The following is a 20,018-nucleotide window of genomic DNA, read 5'->3' as shown; positions in this document are numbered from 1 at the left end:
TCTGATTTTCAGAAGTGCTAATCTGCTGTGCCTCACCTTACCATCTGTGTGGTGGTGGTGTTGTTTTTTATTCCTATCTGTTGGGAGAGTTAATATTTGCAAAGCCCATTTAAGCTAGTTAGAGCACAGGTGCTGTGTAAGTTTTAAAAGTGACCTGGCAGTCAGTTTCATGGCAAATTATGTTGTTTTCCCACCTAAGGGATATGACATAATTCTGCCACACAATGTAGTGTAATTCTTGTAAAATTATTGGAGAGAGATAAGCATTCAATGCACATAAGGCTTTATATGCGAGGATTGCTATGCATGTGTGAAAAGCCCCTGGAACTGTGATACAGAGCTGTGATTCCATCTGGTCTTGCAAGGTAAATAGGATTGGGTGGGTCAGTGTTTTGGAGGGGAGGCACACGAGTAACACTAGCTGATGCTGAAAGTGATCCTGGTGATTGAGTAGGATGAACTCTGAGTCAGTATGGAAGCAATGCTCCAGCACAGTGCTAGGGAAAATTGTACTGATGGAGAGAGATTGCCTCTTAGATGAGACAAAACCATGGTCCTTTTGATCACTAGAGATCCCCTGGAGCTTTTTATAAGAGGAGAGTTGTCAGCTCCAGTGTTCAAGCCAAATTACAACTTGGTGACGGTCTACATTCCACAGTCTGTTGTAACTGGATCTGGTAATTCTCCGCTTACCGTCATATAATGTTCCATTTAAACACTCGCTGTGTTTCACCTTAGAGGTTCCTACACTGAACCCAGTTTCTAGTTTGTGTGTCAGCATATGTTCCAATTGTACAAACATTTGCTACCAGGCTTCAGTCCCGTTAAAGTCAGTAGTCTGGTAGTAATGCCCAGCCGTAAGCCCTGTACGTGGTAGTGTTTGCAATGTCACACACTAAATAGGTAATACACTTTGGGATGCGAAGTACGGCATGAAAGTAACACAATCTAGTGACTGGAAGTAGCAATCCAACTCCCCGTCCTGAAAATGCTTACATGTGTGGTTAACTCTGTACACACAATCTCATTGAAGTCGGAGACTTGGCGTGACTTAAAGATGCAGGTTGGGGGGCCTAAATGCATGGAGTGAGGTCAGATGAATGGAGTTCATGCCCTGCTTGTTTTTCTGAAAAAAAAAAAAAAAAAATCATGCATTCCTGTAAACTATTCAGTACAGAGGCTGCTCTAATGCCTAGCAGGCTAAAAGGGTGGTGACGAGAGGTTAAGCACCAAATTTAGGTTTTGTGGGGAGGGGAAGGAAACACCCTAATCTGTACTACGACTTTTATTTTAAATGTAACCACTTCCTTGCAGCACAGTAACCTGGGTATTTTAGTGCACTGGAAGCAGGATGCTTTGGAAAAGCCTCAGCAAATAAATAGAAAGTGACCTGCCAATTGCCATGTCCCAGCTGAGCAAAGAGCAATACTGACTGCTCCTGTAAGATTTTCCCTCTTCAAACTCTTTGCAGATGTTAGCTAGTGAACCCATACAGCCTCCCTGTGAGGATAGGGGGGTTGTTGTAATTGCACAAATAGGGAAACCGAGGCAGAGGCACTAGCCTACAGAGGGGGAGTACAGAGCTTGTTTGTTTAAAAAGCTTTATATTGGAATTTAAACTAAAGAAATAATGGTACGTTTCTGTTGGTCTAGGGAAATGTAAAAGCTCTTTTTATTTGCACCACTTGAAAAGTGTGGACTCGTAATCTAACAGGGCCCCTTTGCAAATAAATACACATGGGATCACCCTGTGTGGGGCGAAAGGACAAACGTGTCATGTCCTATGAATGTGGCTCAGGGGAAGTCCTAGCACTAGAGGAGGGCCAGAGAGGACTGAGGCTGTACAGAATGTGGGCAGAATTGCATTCTCACAGCCAAGCTCATCTGATTGTACCCTCTGCCTGGCCACATATCATGCCTTCCTCGGTGCTGGTCACTGGAGGAGGTGGGATACAGAATCTGAAGGACCCAAACTGCCTGATACTGGATGGAAATTCCCAGGTGTTTCTTCCCCTTCTCCCCTCTTCCCCCCCCACCCCAAAAACCCCCCCAAAACAAACAAAACACAGCCAAGGCAAATTAACTCCCCAAAGCAGCATAACTGAGGGTTTGTCACAGAAGGGCTGCTGAGAATACCTGATTGTGGGCAGAAACAAAAACAACCTCTGCAAAATTCATTGCACTGCTGCGGGTTGGGATGTTTTCCTCCTCTGCCTGTGTGCCCGAAGCTGTGTGGGTTAGTTCCTAGCCATGTGGCCTAGCGCTGAGATAGCTAGGAACCAAGTGGGGCAAGTTGTAACTTGCAGGAGGACTCTGGTGCTGAGGAGTTGTTGATTAAAGGAAGACCTGTGGGGAGAGGCTTGGTGAGTAACTCTGAGCTGATGCGATTGGTCATAGTCACTTCCTAAGGGGTGAGTTTTTGGAAGTCAGTGATTGTTAGCTGCTGGCTGGAGCTCCTGGTGGGTCAGTGGCAAACAGGTTTGTGCATGCAGGGAGCTTGGCAGAGCAGACGGTTCGGTGGGTTGATAATATGTATTGACATTGATACGAGGTCAGGGATAGGTACACCAATTGTGAGCAGTGACTAAGGGCCTGTGAAGTTTGTGGAATCCATAGGTCTGTTGCATGTAGCAAAGTGAGTGATCTCTTCAGCAATGCCCAGACCCCTGTTCAGGATCTATGGAGAAGCAGAACACCTTGATCCATGAGACGAAGGGGTCAGGAACTGTGGCAAGGGGAGCTCAGGGTTTAATGCTTTTCACCCGTGTTTTCTTTGGCATTCTCAGGAGCGTGGGGCAGTTTGGTGGGGTGCTGGTGCAGGGCTTGGGGAGCGGGAGAGGAGAGGCAGGAGGCGTTGGAGCTGTAGCTGGGGAGTGGGTAGGCAAAGCAGGCAAGTGGAGGACTGTCACTCCTGTTTGTGCTCAGTGGCGTCCTGACCTGCCTGAGGCCTCTGGATCCTACTGTAATAAAGTGTGATGTGCTAAATTATATCAAGGTTCGCACACGTGCTCTTGTCTTCCTCCTCCCTCACCTGACCTGCAGAGCATGGGAGTCTGCTCTAGCGCTCAGCCTCAGAGCCTTGTCCTTCAGATCAAGCTGCAGAGACTTGCTCTGAGCTCTGGAGGTGCCCAGTTCAATACTGGACAGTGGCTGTCGTACTTCTTTTTTCTTAAGCATTTGTACAAATCTAAATAAAGAGACAGCTTTTTCAAAAGCTCTTGTGCTTCATCCCATCCTCTCTTGGACCGTGGGAGGCCAGGTTGTGTCGTAAGTGGAAAGCAAAAGAGATTGCAGCCCATTTATAAAGCTGCCTGTTCCCAAGTGCTCTCCTGAGGGCTTCTCGCTGTAACTCAGTCACACTTAGTGGGCGGGATGGCTTTTACCATAGCTCTCTCACCTGCTGTCGGTAGGACCTTCACTTGAACGCCCCCTGCTAAACGGAAAGCCCATTGCTGGCCATTCAAGGTACTCTGTGCGAAAGCTTTGCTGTCCTCAGTGGAGTTGGGGCTGCTTAAGTGTGTGATGACTTTGGCTCTGAGAGAGAGAGTGTGTGTACTTTTGCATAGGAAAGTGTTGCATTTTCTGTGTTTTGAGTGCTTTTTGTTAATGTAATCTTTAAACGTTTAATTTACTTGGGCTTCTTTTTTTCAGCAAGAAAAATGAGATTAAAATACCACTTTACATCTAATTTGAGCATGTTCGATCACAATTCTACAGTTAAAATTGCAAATAGCTCTAAAGCAGGAAAAGTACATATGCTTTTAAACCAAAAAAATGACAAAAGTTTTCTAAAAATCACCACTTTTGGCCCAAGATAAAAGCTACAGTATAATCATTTATTATTTACATAACAGTACCACTCACGGGGCCCTGTTATACTAGGTCCTATGCAGACACCAGTTAAAGGCAGTCCCTGTGCCAAAGAACTTACACTGTAAATAGACAGATGCAGGAGTGGAAACAGAGGCAAACTAACTTGTGCAAGGTCACACTGCAGGTCAGTGATGGAGATGGGAACAGAACCCAGATCTCCTGATTCTCAGCCCTGTACTCTGCCCTATTTAAGTGCAAAATATTGTGGTGATTTATGTGAGGATGACATAAAGTTTGATTGTGAGATTCCATGTAATACAGAATTACAGTGGAGTGGGTGGCTGGGGAGTGTCCTAAGTCTCTCCCTTCTAAACACATCCCTAGTATCAGGGGCTGCAGGTTGTACAGCTATGAATGTTCCAGGCGTTTAGTGTGTCTCCCTTTTTCACACAATTGTTTCTGTTGATGGGTTTCTTAGTAGTTTAATTGAGGATTCAATATCATCTATTTGTTTACTGTAAGGTTTGTGGAAACTCCAGGCCATTTCTCCTGGACGGAGAGTTACTACCGATCCACCATGTCCCAGAGCTCGCAGACAAGAGAATTCCTCAGTCCAGAGGTTTTCCAGCACATCTGGGACTTCCTGGAACAGTAAGTACCAGCAGACAGAGACTGCTGCAGACGGGCATTTGGGGGGCAGGCTGTGAGTGCAGCTCAGAGAATTGGTGTTGTAAATTCCAGAGTCCTTTGTGTCTAGGTGACTGCTAGGGATCTAGCCAAGTCCCTGGTGACTCATGGTTACTGGGTGGCCGCTGGGGGCACTGAAGCGGGTCTCAATTTGGTTCATGGTGGACAGATGTCCATTTCACAAGTGGCACCCTTGACGGGCTCGGTAGAGAAGCTATGGACTGGTTGGACATGGGGACATGCTTTTCCCCCTTGAGGGAGGCTGAGGGAACAGATATGAAACAGATGTTAGTCACGTGGCCAAACGCACGGCTGGGAGATGCTCGGACACCATAGTGCTGAGTGCGATATAAGAACTGGAAGGGAACAGAACTGGGACGCTACGCACCCTCAGGAGGGCAGGCATGTCTCATCAGGTCAGGGTTGAGGCAGGTTGATGTGGGAAGTTTGGGGAAGTTGCTGGGCAGAGCTTACTTCAGTTCTTGCAGGAGTGACCTCAGCTTTTTTTGCTGATCCAGGGTGGAAAATGTTTTCGGTGTCCTCCCCCAAACGGCTGAGGCCTCCCAGAAAGCTGAGTGGCATGGTGATGTGGCTCACCCTAGACCTAGGGCCTAGGGTAACTGCCCTGCAGGGCCCTCCTTAGGGAAAATGGTGCCCTGGGTGAACTTGTACCCCCGCTGCATCCCCTGGGCTTCCATCCATCCCTCCAGGCCCCGTTGCCTACCCCCTCCCCATTGCCACAAGCTCCCTTCTGCAGCTTCGCACCCCAGGCCTGCCTGCTCCTAGCCTCTTGACCACGGCGCCCTGGGCAGTTGCTAGGGTCGCCCACTCTGACTGAAGCTATTCCGGGAGACTTTTTTTCCCCCTAACATGACCTAACGTCAATAATTGTACTGTACCTATTAAAATCTCCCAGATTGCTTTCAGTAGTCACTGGGAGATTGATGCTGATTCCGGCAGACTTCTGGCCAATCTGGGAGGGCTGGCAGCCCGAGCGGTTGCCCACCCATCATGGCGGCCCTGCCACCCTGCTCATCCACCCTGCCTACTAGATTTCTTGAAGTAAGCCCATCGGTAACATCCACCTCTCCTTCCCTCTGACTCCTCCCCACAATGCGTCTCCTAACCTCTAGGTGCTTTGCTGAGGGGAGGGAAAGATTTCAAGGAGTTCCTGGTCTCAGCCAGATTGGGAATCATGGGAACGTCCCTTCTCCCCCAGTATCGATCCTTTGGTCCTAACCGGCTCCAAGACCTGCGGAGAGGAGGGGAGGAAAGTGAAGAGGTTTTAGTGAAACCTTCCAGGGAGGTTTGGGTTGGACTTGGGTTTCATTGGCATGGGGTTTCTGGGGAATGAGGGAGGACTGTGTCCCCTTCTTGACACTCACTGTTAGCTATAGCATGGTGAGAGGAAGGTTTAAATCCTCTCTTGCTGGCTTTGAGCTCCCTTATTTCCCCCAGTGGCTTAACAGATTTGCTGCTCATTGCTTGACTCCACGGGCAAGTCCCTTCAGTCCCAGCCCGGTGCACTAGCCACAGTGGCTGCTATTAAGACTGTTGGCAAACACTCATGCTTTATCTGAGGGGTCCCTGCTTTCCACCATACTTGGCGTAGGGGTTCTCGGTGCTACCGGCTGGCAGACACTTGGCTGTTGGGTGAAATTCTGGCCCCACTGAAGTCAAATGGGAGCTTTGCTGTCGACTTCAGTGGAGTCAAGATTTCGGTCATTGTTTTAATGATTCTCTTTTCTTCCTCTTAGGCCGATATGTTCAGTTCAGCCAATCAACTTGAACTTCATGGACGATACCTCAGACAGTGGCCCTACAAACAAAATAGAGATCAGTATGGATTGTGTCCGGATGCAGGATGCGGATGGGAGCGACCCCATGTGGGTGAGTCTGTGTAAACCTTTGCTCTGGGCCCTGTCTATGCTGCGGCAATAGCCCTGGTTCTGAATGGTGGCCTGACAGGCCTGTGGCTAACCCTTGGAGGTGCTCGCCCTGTGAAAGGCCTCGCTCCCCAGCGCTGATCTCAGGAGCCAGCTCTCTGCACCTTGCCTGGTGGCCCTGCTGGTGGAGATGTTTGCATTTGCGTTCTGTGGTGCCTCTGCTTTGAAGCATTGCTGAGCGAGGGGGGCAGAGTCTGGGAGTGCAAATGGAAGGAAGGGCCAAGCAAAGCAGGTTTTGGAGGGATCGGAGAGGGAGCTCTCTGCAGCCCCTCATTCTTGCCCTCCAGCCAGCTCCTGCCGCAGGCTCTCTCCCCTGCTTACAGCGCACTTATGTGGGCTGAGGGTTTAAACACTGGTGGCTGCCGGTATCCTGACTACACTGGTGCCTTCACCAAGGGAGCAAGGCTAAAGGAGCGACAGCAGGAATTCTTTAACCGGACAAGCAGGGTAGTGCAGACACAGCCTGAAAACCTGGGTCCCTAGCCTGGTTATTGCTCCTCCCTTCCCCCATCCGGACAGGCAAGAGTAAACGGCGATTCTAATGAGATTTGGCCACCGCTCTGTTTCACCAGCGTGTTTGGTGGTGACGTGCAGGGGAGGCCTTGGTGGTGGCTGGTTTATTTGCCCTTGGTTCTTTCTCTTGGCAAGCGTTCTGGGGGATGACGGTTCCATGTGTCGCTTTACAGGCTGGAGAGGGGGGTCGTAGCGTTTGCTGGCCGTGCCCAGCTCCTGCTTCTGCAGTCATGCCGTCTCTTCTCCTGGACTAGGACGTTCTGTGCCAAAAGCTTCCACGCGAGCAGTTCCTTTTTTGTTACGTTGCAGCTTGCGTGTTTTTTCCCCCCTGGACTTATGATTATTGCTAGAGCCAGCAGAACCAAGTTCTCCACCCCCTGTATTCCACCCACAGAATCCATAACGGTTAAGTCACAAGATCATTAGGATATTTATAGGCTAATCTCACAGGTTTCTAGTGCTGCAGCAGTCCACCATAGTGGCCGATTCGCATCCTGGCAGTGACCACCGTGCTTGTAATTCAGAGGCATGAGTCAAGGACCACAGGGGTTTCCAGGCCTTGTCTACTCCAGGTCTCAATGCTGGAAGGTAGAGGGATTGTCCCATCAGGGAGGGTACGTGTCACAAAGCCCACATGGAATGGAGATCCTGCCTCTACCACCCATGAGGGGGCAAAGTTTGGCTGTTTCCTTGAAAGGTTGCAGGGGCCCCAAAAGGTTGGACAGTTCTGGTAAAATGGTGCCCTTAGAAAGTTCCTCCAGTCTGAAAGACTCTCCCTGTTCTATGGGGATTCCCCATCTATAAAATGGGAAATTTCGTTAGAACTAAGCTGGTGGAATCGCTTAAAAGCATCGGCTGTATCTTTGCCAGCTTCCCTCCCACATCCAACTGGTTGAGTTCCTTGTGGCTTTGTTACAAAAGCCTGCGCAACTCCGCTTTCTGGTGCGGCACTGCGTTAAGGTGACGCTGCCCTGAGTCCTCCTTCCAAGCCTCCCTCTCCTGTGTGATGGCTCACTGCAGCCCTTTGGAAAATCCTGTCTCCTGCTGGCTGAAGAGCGTTGCGATTGCTGTACACAGTGCAGCCTTCGCTATGATTTGGTTTTCTTGTTTTGGGTGGCTTTGATCTCTCCACCCTTCAGGGCACATATTTTCCAAGCTGCACTTAGGGGCTGGGTTGTGTGATTTTTCATTAATGTTAACGAATGTCACGGGGATACATCACAGCACAGAGCTTTGTTGACAAGCTGCTTAATGTAATTCCGTGTAACTTGGTGCGTGGCTGTTGGTTCAAGCCCTTTAAGTGCTGCGTGCCCCTGTGTTAATTTATTAATGTACCAGAGTCTTCCAGTAAAGGAGAACAACTCCTTCGTTCAATCAAGTGTTATACAAAAGGCTTTACAAAGGAAAAAATGCATCTCAGACCTGTGCAAACAGCCTAGTTTTAAAATAGGGAAAGTTCTTTCTCCCTCTCCCCCCTGTAAATTAGCAAACAACACTTGACGGGTGACAATGCCGCATTGCAGAGAACTTGGTGTTTGCTTTGCTGTTTCTGGGGCGTGCGGAGGCTGAAGCTTGCGCTGGCAGAGAATGTGTAGCCTCGGGGCAGGTGTTTGCCATTGTTATGTTTAATCTGAAATACCTTCTAACCCTGTATCTCCTCTCTTCCTGCAGATAGCTGCAGGGCAGTAGTTCTCCTAGCACCTGTCTCTCGCGTAACCTCGGCCATGTCACTTGAAGACACGAGGTGCTCTGTGCATCTGATCGGAGCGAAAGGGTTGAAGAGGGCAGATAAACACAAAGGAATGTTGTGGTAGCGGAGGTGCCATATGAGACTAAGCTTAAAACAGAGCGATCTTTAATATATTGTCTTATGGGAAGATAAAGGCCAGCTTTCTGGCTGCATCTAAGAGATTTAAACTGGGGCAAAGTAAATAGATAAGGGCTTATCCAAAGGCAACATCTTCCATTGACTTTCCGTGAGCTTCAGAGGAGGCTTCTGTCCTTCTGTCTTTTCCATGTAGCTTATTAGTTTTTACTCCAATTAGAATTCTAAATTAGAAGCACCATCATAACACTAGGGCACTGGGGTGCTGCAATAATTAAAAATCTCATTCTTTTACTCTAAGGCTTTCCGTCCAATTGGTTAAATGTGGGGTTTTTAAACCAGGGATAGGAACCCCTGAGCCCAAAAAGGGGCGGGGGGAATACAGTACAATAACTGCCCAGAGCTCTGCTGTTTTTAAAGTAGTCTGTCTCTAGTGCATGGGACTATTACTCTTCGATATTGTTTTAAGGCGAATGGCACCTCTGGTCTTGACATGTTCGCTAAACAGACCTGCAGGCAGGCTGACTGCTCCCAGGGCTTTCTGTGCTGTCGCTGTGTCCCAGCAGATGGGCAAAGACTATTAGCATAGTTTAACAGAGCTGGAGGCTTTGGAGAAAGATACAAGGCCCTGCCTAAGAGAGTTGCCCATGTAAAGTATGCACATGGCAGAAGGTGTTCGGGTGCTAAACAGAGAGGGGCGGAGTAAGGGGCATTGTAATCCGATCATGTGGTTACTCAGAATAGGTGTGTGCCCACCTTTGTGGGGAAGTTACTAAAGAAATAAGCGACTTTTACAGTTTCACTAGAGAGGAAGGATGGTTCAGTGTTTAGGGTGCTGGCTGAAGTCCTGGGTTCAATTCCCTGCTGTGCTGTAGACTTCCTGGGGGACTCTGGGCAGGTTGCTTACTCTCTCTGGGCCTCAACTCCGCAGTGTAAAATGGAGATTGTCGCACTTCCCTAGCACACAGGGTGTGATGAGGATAAATCCATTCAATATTGTGAGGCACTTGGGTGATATGGCAATGGGACCGTAATAAGTCCCTTCGATAGCCAGGGCATCCCAGAAATGCGGAGTTTTAAGGCGGGATTTAGATGAGAAGGGGGCTGGCTGCGCTGGTCCTGCCGAGATGCCACTCTTCATACCTTTCTGAGCTTGAACGCTAAGTCTCCTCCCTGCTGTCCTGCTTCAAAACCAGCAGTAACTCCTCTGCTTGGGCACAACCAAGCTCCCCCGAGACCGAGTCCTGCCCGTGGGGGCCACATCGGGGAATGGTTTGGGCAGAGGATGTGGATTCCTAGGTGCTAAAGCCAGAAGAGACTATTATGGTCATCTGATCTGACCTTCTGCATTACATAAGCCAGAGAATTTCACGTAGCGATTCCTGCATCCAACCCAGCACCTTGTGGCTGAACCAAAGCAGATCTGTAGAGAACAGAATTATAGAGGGGGCAAAAATTCTGACCTGGACTTTCCCACAGCTGGGACGTGTTTGTGTCCCATCTGCGAATGGAAAACCAGGGAGCAAGCCCTGTGTTGGTTTATGTCAGTCGGTTGCATTTGTAATCTAGTAGGGAAACAGAAAATGGAGAGAGATAAGGGGGAAAAAGTCCTCTGTTCCCGGTGGCAGCCGGTTGAAAAGGAAGCAACGTCTTCTCCCGTGGAACCCAGACCTCCCATTTCCCCATTTTTACAGTAGAAATGCCCTGTTCTTGGCATGCTTTTTTCAGAGATGCTGGTGACCAGGGCTCTACTCAGATGAAAGGGAGCTGGAGGTGGCAGAGAGGGGAGCAGAGCAGGATTTAGGGGTTTGGGTGTGAAATAACTCAGGTAGCATCCCTTCCCTTCCGCCCCCTTCTGTCTTGTGACTGGGTCCCTCACAAGCCCCAAAGGGAATGTCCTCCTTTCCCCTGTGTTTCTAAGACCCACAACTCACTTAGGTTGGGAAGTAACACAGTGGAGCCAAAGCTTGACTTCCCAAGAGGGTAGGAGCGATCGGAGATGGGTGGACAGGGGATTCACACTCTGCCAGGCATTCAGCATGGATGGGTAAGCAGGGAGGATGCTTTGGCTAGGGGGTTGCCTGCATGTTTCCTGTAGAGCAGAACGCTGTAGCAACGACCTCCTTCCATCTCCTGGGTCGAAAGCCTCCCCTGAGAGGAAAGGCTGTAGCTTGTGTTTCATCTGGACAAAGCCCATGAGAACTGCTCTGGCATTGTTACGGCATACCTTGTGTAGCAGGAGTGCTGGTGGTATCTCCTGTCAGTGGCTGCCTCGATCTATTGCTCACGGCTAAGAGGGTCATTCCGCTAGCCCGCATGCTAGAGACCTGTCTCTCTTCGTGCTGAAGGCCCAGCTGGGATCTCTGCTGCTCACTGCAGGGGCTGGGCTCCTCATCACAACTGCCCCACACCCTGGCTGCACCTGGCAGGGACATGAGAGTGCTGATCATAGGTTGGTGTCTCTTGGATGTAATGCTGCTTCTCCGGTCAATTGGCCAGTGGCGTGCTATCAATGGCCTTTTGCTCTGATTTGTCACCATTGCAAGGAACTAGGAAACTTTATTGATAGACACAGCCACATGACCAAATGCTTCTGAGCTACAGCATCATGGGCGCTCTAGACCAGCGGCACTCAACCTTTCCAGACTGCTGGACCCCTTTCAGCAGGCTGATTTGTCTTGAGTACCCCCAAGTTTCACCGCACTTAAAAACCACTTGCTTACAAAATCAGACCTAAAAATGCAAAGGTGTCCCAGCACGCTGTTACTGACAAATGGCTGACTTTCTCCGTTTTACCATGTAATGATAAAATACATCAACTGGAATATACATATTATACTTGCGTTTCAGTATCTAGTTTACAGAGCCATACAAACAAGTCGTTGTCTATATGAAACTTTAGTTTGTCCTGACTTTGCTAGTGCTTTTTATGGAGGCTTTGGTAAAACTAGGCAAATATCTAAGTGAGTTGATGTACCCCCAGGAAGATCTCCGTGTACCCCCAGGTTGAGAACCACTGACCTAGACTATTTGGGAGCTCTCCAGCGGCTGGTACACCATCCAGGTAATACCGGTCTCTCTCTGAAGAACTCCTCTAGAGAACTGTCTAGCACCCAGTTTGTCATCTTTCTTTGAAACAGCTCACTCTTAACCTGGAAAAACTACTGTTTCCACCATAGCCCTCGAACTGGGAATTGGCCAGGGGGTCTCTTCTGAGGGCCCTGATAAGCTCTACCCACTGGCCGCATGAGTGCTGTTTGAGGTGATATAGCTGGGGAAGGTGAGTTTATGACTCCCTCTCCCTCCGTGCACATACCTTCCCTGCATGCCCCTAAGCTAGCCTTCCTCCTGCGTGGGCCCCTTGCCGAACCAGTTCAGCAGAATGCCTTTCTACCGGCAGTCTCCTTGGTCAGAGCTTTCTTAGCGGGTTCAAAAAAAAATCCCTGTTTTTAAATCCATCTTTCAGCCTCTGTGGAAACCAGGCTTGACTGCTGTCAGAATGTTCTCTGCCGGGCCTTTGTGCACGTGTTATCAGCAGAGAAGTTTTTTTGCAATTGCAGTACCTTGCATCGCGTAGTCCTTGACGGTTTGCTCGCACTGTACATTCTGCCATACCTGCAACAAAGGGCTTGTCTATGCAGCAAGTAACTGCGCGGCAAGCCAAGGTGGGAATCCACAGCGCGTCGGCTTCCTGCACAGCAACATCCCATGTGGACGTTGCTACAGGACAGTGAAAGTCACAGACTGCGGCTTGCTCTTGGGTAGCAAACTGTGCTCCAGGGCTCTTTCGCACCCTGGCTTGCTGCGCAGTTACTCGCTGAGTAGACAAGCCCAAAGAGAATTGCTGCAAAACTCTCCTGGGATTTACCCTATAATAACAGGCCATCAGTTCCAGGGTCTTCACACAGTGGCCTGTGCATCTTCCCTTCCCCTTGTCTTGCAACCTGTTCATATGGACTGTGTTCCTGGCTAATTGCAATGCTGCATCACTGGTATAAGAGCAATCAGAAGACTGGTTAGCAAACTAATTGTAGGTGCAATGTGGGATTGTGGATGCAGCATGAGTAGGATTGTAGCCGTTAGAGGGATGGGGGGAATCTTTAAGTTGTTAGGTTTCAGGGTTAACACCCATTCACCTCAATGAGAGCAGTTAACCGCCCCTCCTAGAGATTGTTTCCCTCTCTGCAGACTCTCTCAGCCAGCAATAGAATCGTAGAAGATGAGGGCTGGAAGAGACCTCAGGAGGTCATCTAGTCCAGCTCCCTGCTCAAAGCAGGACGAACCCCAACTAAATCATCCCAGCCAGGGCTTTGTCAAGCCTGACCTTAAGGATGGAGATTCCACCACCTCCCTAGGGAACCCATTCCAGTGCTTCACCACCCTCCTAGTGAAACAGGGTTTCATCAGTTCTTGTTTAGAAGGTTCCCTTAGGACGGGGTGGCCAACCTGAGCTGGAGAAGGAGCCAGAATTTAACAATGTACCTGGCCAAAGAGCCACAGTAATACGTCAGCAGCCCCCCCATTCCCAGCGCCTCTTGCCCACCGGCAGCCCCGCTGATCAGTGCTTCCCCCTCCCTCCCCGCACCTCCTGATCAGCTGTTCCGTGGCGTGCAGGAGGCTCTGGGGGGGGAGGAGCGAGGGCACGGCAGGCTCGGGGAGGGGGCGGGAAGGGGTGGAGCGGGGGCAGGGCCTGTAGCAGAGCCAGGGCTTGAGCAGTGAGCACCCCCCGGCCCACTGGGAAGTTGGTGCCTGTAGCTCCAGCCCCGGAGTCGGTGCCTAGACAAGGAGCCGCATGTTAACGTCTGAGGAGCCGCAGGTTGGCCACCCAGCATTAGGAACCCAAGAAGCTTGAAAGCTGAGAGTTTTGTGTTAACTTCTAACTCCTGTAGTAATTAGGTCTGCCAGAGGGGTACTGGTATGACTTACTGGTGCAGCCCACCTGGATTGATTTCTGAACTCCGCTGTTGATCAGTTTATGGCCTGCAGAAGCCCATATGATGATGATCAAAGCAAGGTAAAATGTACCTTTTATATTCCACTATAGGAACCACAGTCCAGGACCTGAGTCCCCTTTTGTCACTTGCTGTACAGACAAGTAACAAAGAAGCCAGTCTCTGCCCTACACGTTGGGCAGGATTCAGGAGGCAACAGATACTTAACTTTAAGCACATGAACAATCCCAGGGACCTCAATGAAAGTTAAGCACATGCTTTAAGTGCTTTGCAGGGTAAGAACTTTAGCAAGTGGAAGACGGAGGGCAGCTGACAGAGGTGTGAGATTGAAGGGCAAAGGGGAAGTGACTATACAAAGAGGTAGCTGCATTCTAGGGGCAGCTGGCTAATACAAGACGTACACCAATTGGCTCCAGGGGGCATGTCTGTATTGCAATAGTTGACTCAGATGTGATGTGTGCTTCCAGGGGCAGCAATTGAAGCTGCTTCATCACAAAAGGGCACTGGAAGAGAGAAGCATTATGTAGCGCGATCAGCATGACGGGTAGATGAACCCGGATGGCTTGTGTGGTCCTCTTTTTCCATCCCTAAACATTCCGGGATTGACCACGGAAGGCTAGATGGGAAGCTTGCAGACCGTTCAGACATTTGAGCAAACTTTTATTTGCACTGCTGTCTGTGTTCATGCATGAAAGGGTTTCTGAGTCTTGCCAAGTTTTTAATTCTTCTGCATGCAGATACATTTGTTTAGTGAAGGTTGAGATTATGCAAAAGTATTTCTGTAATGAGCAATCTTTTCCGCTTATTTTATTCATCTCTGGTGCCTGTGACCTCCCCTGCAACTCCTGTCTTGTTTTCAGCTGTATTTGTGAGCACTTCCCATTCAGCCTTTGCATTTTAATCTTACTGAATGTTTATCTTCTGCAACATATGTACCTCTAAACTCTGCTCACCAGGTTTGAAATGGGGTCACAGGTTCAAATCCAGAAAGGGTCAACTCAGCCCCTTCAGAGGCAGATACATTGGGTACTAAGATTCTTTCCACTTTGCATGGACTCCAAAGCTTCAGTGACGCTTTTGTTGTTGTTGTTAAAATATGTTTGCAAAGTTTCCCTTCCTTTCATTGCTGTCTGGCTGCTGCCCAAAGTCATCTGCATTTCTGTTTGTAAAGAGCTTTGGAGATGAAGGGTGCTCCTTAGGTGTAAAAATATTATCATTTTCCTGAAATCTTACTTTTTTTAATACCAATATCTTGAAAGTTTTATTCAGTCTTGAATGGCTTTGGATTTGACATGGACCTAAAATTATAGTACTGGGTTCAGATCTACGGAATTCCTACCATGCTTCCTTTGGATGACTTTATGGATCCACAGAGTATTCCTTGCAAGCTCCTTGGGACAGGGACTGTCTTGTCTTTGTAAAAAGAAAAGGAGTACTTGTGGCACCTTAGAGACTAACCAGTTTATTTGAGCATGAGCTTTCGTGAGCTACAGCTCACTTCACGAAAGCTCATGCTCAAATAAACTGGTTAGTCTCTAAGGTGCCACAAGTACTCCTTTTCTTTTTACGAATACAGACTAACATGGCTGTTACTCTGAATCTTGTCTTTGTGCGTCCTGACTGCACCTAGCACACTGTGTGCACTTCTGGAGTGCAAACAATCCTAAATAAAACTAACTCCAGTTAGCCAAGAGCACCGTAGGTGTTCACCGTGGTTTACCCAGTTAAAGTAGCTGCCCTGGGGAGCTGAGCGTCTAATGCAGTTTCATAAAATGAAGTAGGATTAAACATCAAAGAGAGAAGGGAGAGAAGATGGTGGGAACACAGCATTCAAAGCAATCCCATACCTCCTCTTTGAGTAGGATGGGTTCAGAACATGGGTTGGACAAGGTAATTTAGCTTCGCCAGTCTGGGGGCAGTGTTGGAAGCATGAGTCGAGTGCCCTCGCTCAGCTTCTCCGGAGACTCGGAACTGATAGGAGTTGCTGTTCTAAGCAACCTCACATCCTGCGTCTACGCAAATAGTCTACCACCACAGCAGCAACCACCCTCCCAAAAAACTGATCTTCCTGGAGCAAGCAGGGTAATCTCCAAAATTTTCCGTGATGCTGCATGTGTTAGGAAGCAATAACACTTACCATCTTCAGAGGGCTCCAGGAACATTAATCTAAAGTGATATTGATCTGTAAGCAACGAGCTCGGGGTGCTTTTGCTGCCAGTGTCTGGGAACTTGCAAAGAGGAAGCTTATACTGTTCCTATAAGAAACGTAATGTGCTGCTGTCTGTCCTGATTGGTAGGATCCATTCCCAGTTGTAAACATTGTTCCTCTTATTTCTCTTAAACATTTTAACTGGGTTAGAGCCCTTAAGTAGTAAATACCTGACTTGGCCTTGGGCAATTGAAGCTCAGACAAACCACTAAGTGTCGTAGTACACAAATGTAAGTGGACCGCAGCCATCCTGTTTCTCTTATAGTTTGTTTTCATTAGTTCATACTTACCTTGTAAGTTCATGTGGGGCTGGGGTGATGAGCAGGATGTTTCCTCATCGCTAACCTTGAATTAGAATTTGCAACCCGCTTGCCCAAATCAGAGTTTGTGTTCAAAAAGCTATATTGGCATGACCTGGTATGGCCAGAGCATGAGACCAGGCTCCTAGCTTTGGGTCAGGGAATAGAAACAGGGCGTCCAGCCTTGCCCAGGACATGGGTTCATGGTGCATTTGGTGTTTTATCCCTTTAGTCTATTTCATTGTTGTCCTGATCTCTAACCTACCCCGCACGCTGCTGTTTCCTTTCTCCCAGGGCTAGGCGAGGTTTTTCCTTGCCACTTTTTAATGGAGACTCTCTGTTTTGAACTGTTGGGTTCTTTCTTCTGCCCCCTGAGGTTGTTGAGGCAGGAGTGAGAAATGTATCTGCACTGCAAGAATCCTAATTCGCTAGAGCTCATGCTCCATGTCATCTGTGCTCTGCCAGTTGTCAGCTGCGCTAACTTTGTTCCTGTACCACGTTCCACACGGTGCCCGGTCCATGGCTTGACCTCCCTGAACTCTTCTGCAAGATACCCTCCCTGCCTACGTTTAAGCATCTCTTGGAAACCCCTCTCCAGCCATTCTGCCAGACATGAATCTAATTCACTTGTATTGTTCTTTTCATCTCTGTTTTGTGTACCCTTCCATCTGCCCTGAGTGTTAGATCCTTGGGGTGCAGGGACTCCTTGAGTGTCTGGCAAGCATCTCTCACATATTGGTAGGGCCCTACCAAATTCACAGTCCATTTTGGTTGATTTCACGCTCATAGGATTTTAAAAATTGTAAATTTCATTATTTCAGCTGTTTAAATCTGAAATGTTATGGTGTTGTAATTGTAGGGCTTCTGACCCAAAAAGGAGTTGTGGGGGTGGGGTGGGGTCACAAGGTTGTGGCATTGCTACCCTTCCTTCTGCGCTGTTGCTGGGGGCGGTGCTGCCTTCAGAGCCGGGCAGCTGGAGAGCGGTGGCTGCTGGCCGGGAGCCCAGCTCTGAAGGCAGAGCCGTCCCCAGCAGCAGTGCAGAAGGAAGATGGCACAGTACGGTGTTGCCACCCTTACTTCTGAGCTGCTGCCTGCAGAGCTGGGCCCTCGGTCAGCAGCCGCCACGCTCTGGCCACCCAGCTCTGAAGGCAGTGGAGAAGTAAGGGTGGTAATACTGCGACCCCCACTAATATAACCTTACAACCCCCCCCCCCCCCCCCGCAACCCTCTTTTTGGGTCAGGACCACCAGTTTGAGAAACTCTGGTCTCCCCCATGAAATCTGTGTAGTATAGGGTAAAAGCGCGCACAGAACCAGATTTCACAGTCCATGATGTGTGACATTTCATGGCTGTGAATTTGGTAGGGCCCCACATATTGGGCTTTACTGTAAATAGGCCCCTGGCCCAATGTCCATCTCCCTGTGCTAATGCAGGTTTTTTTCTCTATATGGAACCTTACACCCCCCACCCCCCAAAAGTTCATCTGAACGTCCGTTTGCTTGCATGGTCGGTCCATGTTCCGTTCTGCGTGTTGAGTGCTGTGTTCTTTTCTCCGCTATTTCAGAAGGAGACTGCTAGGCTTCACCTGCCACTACTGCACAGCAGTGAATTTGGTAACATTTAAATTAACCAGGGAGCAAATTAAGATCACAATGGCAGGGATGGTAAGTCAGTCAGTGTCAGGAATAGATTAAGGAGCGATTCTGGCCTGTACTAATTCAACCAGCTCTGAGGGACTCCTTCGTTTCTGAGCACCTGCAGTGAATCTAAACCTGCCTGCAGGAAAAGGCATTTTCCATTGATGGGCATGTAATCGCATGAGCTTTAAAATATGGATTGCAGAAGAGGAGTATGTGAACACCATCGTCTGTTTTGCTATATGCTGGTAAGGTAACAAAAGCTTCATCTTGCATGTCTGGGATGAATGAAACTAAAGGAATAAAGTAAAATGAAAACGGACATTGTCACAAACTGGACTTAGTTAAATTAACCTAATTATGGGGAGAAAGGCCAAACCCAGGCGAATTTTTTTTTTTTTTTTGCATTTTCTCCTGGGAAGGCCTCCTGTTAAAGATTTGAAAATAGGGATTGAACTTTGAATATTATTTTATAATAGTACCTACAGTGTCCTAGATGTTTTCCTAATGGAGCTGAAGGCGTGGTCTCTGCACTGAGGAGCACAGGATTCAAGGACAGACAGAGGTCAGTGTAATCCAGGGGACAGAGCACAGATCTGGGAATTGAGACCTGTTCCCATCTCTGCAGCTGACCTGCTGTGTTGGCCATTGACAAGTCACTTCTCCTCTTTGTGCCCATGTCCCTGCTCATTCCTTTTGGCTCATCTGTTTCGGTGGCTGTAAGTTCTCCAAGGCAGACGCTTGCTCTGATGAGATGAGGTTGTACAGTGTCTGGCACGGTGGGGTCCTAGGCTGGGCACTGTGGTAATACAGCGCATGAGAGTGGGCGAGGGGGGCGTGGGCCAGTGGCCAGTATTTGCAAAGTGAGGCTAAGTTAGGATATTTATGCTCTGACTGAAGCCATAGTGATAAAATACATTTCCTGGATGCCCTCTCTTGCTATTTGTATTCCAACAGCCCCTGGAGTGGCTCTGGGCAGGGCCCCCTTGCTGTGCTGAGACTTTACAATGTAAGGAGAGAACAGGAGACAATCGGTGGATACGATAATCAGGTTTGGGGGGTGGGGAGGAGGAGAACACATGGTAACAGTGAGATGGTTCCAATGAGTGTAATAAGCACGAAAAGCTCCATAGACTTCAGCGGGGCCAGGTTCAAGAGAAAAGGGGCATACCGCAGCTGGGAGCATGCGTCCCGTGTGGGTAGACAGACGCGCTAGCTCCGCTCTAGCTAGCGCACTAGAAATAGCCATGTAGGCAGGGTGCCTGGGCGGGGCTCGGGTTAGCTGCTGAGTACAAACCCACCCACCTGCTCCCCAGCTGCAGCGTAGACATACCCAAAGAGACTAAAATCATTGCAGCCGATGACTCTTCCTTTGTATCGGATTGACAAATGACTGGTTTGCGGAAAGTTGGCCAACCAGGGGGCACTGGTTAAAAACGAATCCATTGCCAGAACTTTTATATCAGCTGTGCATTTCCTGTAAGTAATCTGTAATTTATCCCGCCCTCGCTGTCCTGGCTTCCCCTTATCTTGTATAAGTGACACCCTGATGCTTATGTAAGAGAGAACCTGGCCTTGTCAACAGTTACTCTTTATTTTTAATAAACAAAACCAAACCAAAGAACTTTCTCTAATCCGTCACCACTCTCTGCTCTTCCTTCTTCCCCTTTGTTTAGATTATCCTTTTTTTATCCTCCGCAAGAACCTGCATCTCATGCCACGACATATATCCGTACCATTTGTTACGGCAGTCTTTTGTGTACATCAGGGAGGCTCTTGTGAGAGCGACTGGCGCAGCATAACTGCTCATGAGAGGTGTGGCTTGAATGGGGAAAATCTCAGCCTTGCAACTTTGCAATGATAGGGTTGTTTCCCTTTTCCCAAAGGGCCTGACACGTCATTCCATGTCTGCAGGGGGAGTCTGGTTTAATGGTTAGTGCAGGCTGGGAAGTCAGTTGACCTGGGTGCTCATCAGCCACAGAATTAATGTGTGACCTTGGGCAAGTCCGTTAGCTTCTCTGTTTCCATTCTCAAAATAATTGCCTAGCTTACAGCAAGGCTGGATACTTAATGCATTAAATGTTTGCAGAGCACTTTGAAATCTTCAGATGAAAGAGGTGACCAGGCGCCAAGTATG

The 20,018-nt window shown here is 48.7% G+C and overlaps 1 protein-coding gene across 8 annotated transcripts in view; it reads left to right on the top strand.

Annotated features, from left to right (window-relative positions):
* The window catches only part of TP63 (tumor protein p63), a 147,365-nt gene that overhangs the window by 38,448 nt on the left and 88,899 nt on the right, over window positions 1-20,018 (top strand). For 7 of the 8 annotated variants that reach the window (XM_043522574.1, XM_043522573.1, XM_043522579.1 and 4 more), the window contains exons 2-3: window positions 4,336-4,464; window positions 6,258-6,390. In XM_043522574.1, the coding sequence (XP_043378509.1) occupies window positions 4,391-4,464; window positions 6,258-6,390 (207 nt within the window). In that variant the 5' untranslated portion in view covers window positions 4,336-4,390. Of the gene's footprint in view, window positions 1-101; window positions 366-4,335; window positions 4,465-6,257; window positions 6,391-20,018 lie in introns of those variants that run through there. The other variant, XM_043522575.1, reaches the window with a different exon arrangement.

The sequence above is a fragment of the Chelonia mydas genome, chromosome 9 (assembly GCF_015237465.2).
Source record: "Chelonia mydas isolate rCheMyd1 chromosome 9, rCheMyd1.pri.v2, whole genome shotgun sequence".
NCBI lineage: Eukaryota > Metazoa > Chordata > Testudines > Cheloniidae > Chelonia > Chelonia mydas.
The sequence above is the reverse complement of the archived record's forward strand: the minus strand, read 5'-3'. Positions and strand labels throughout refer to the sequence as shown.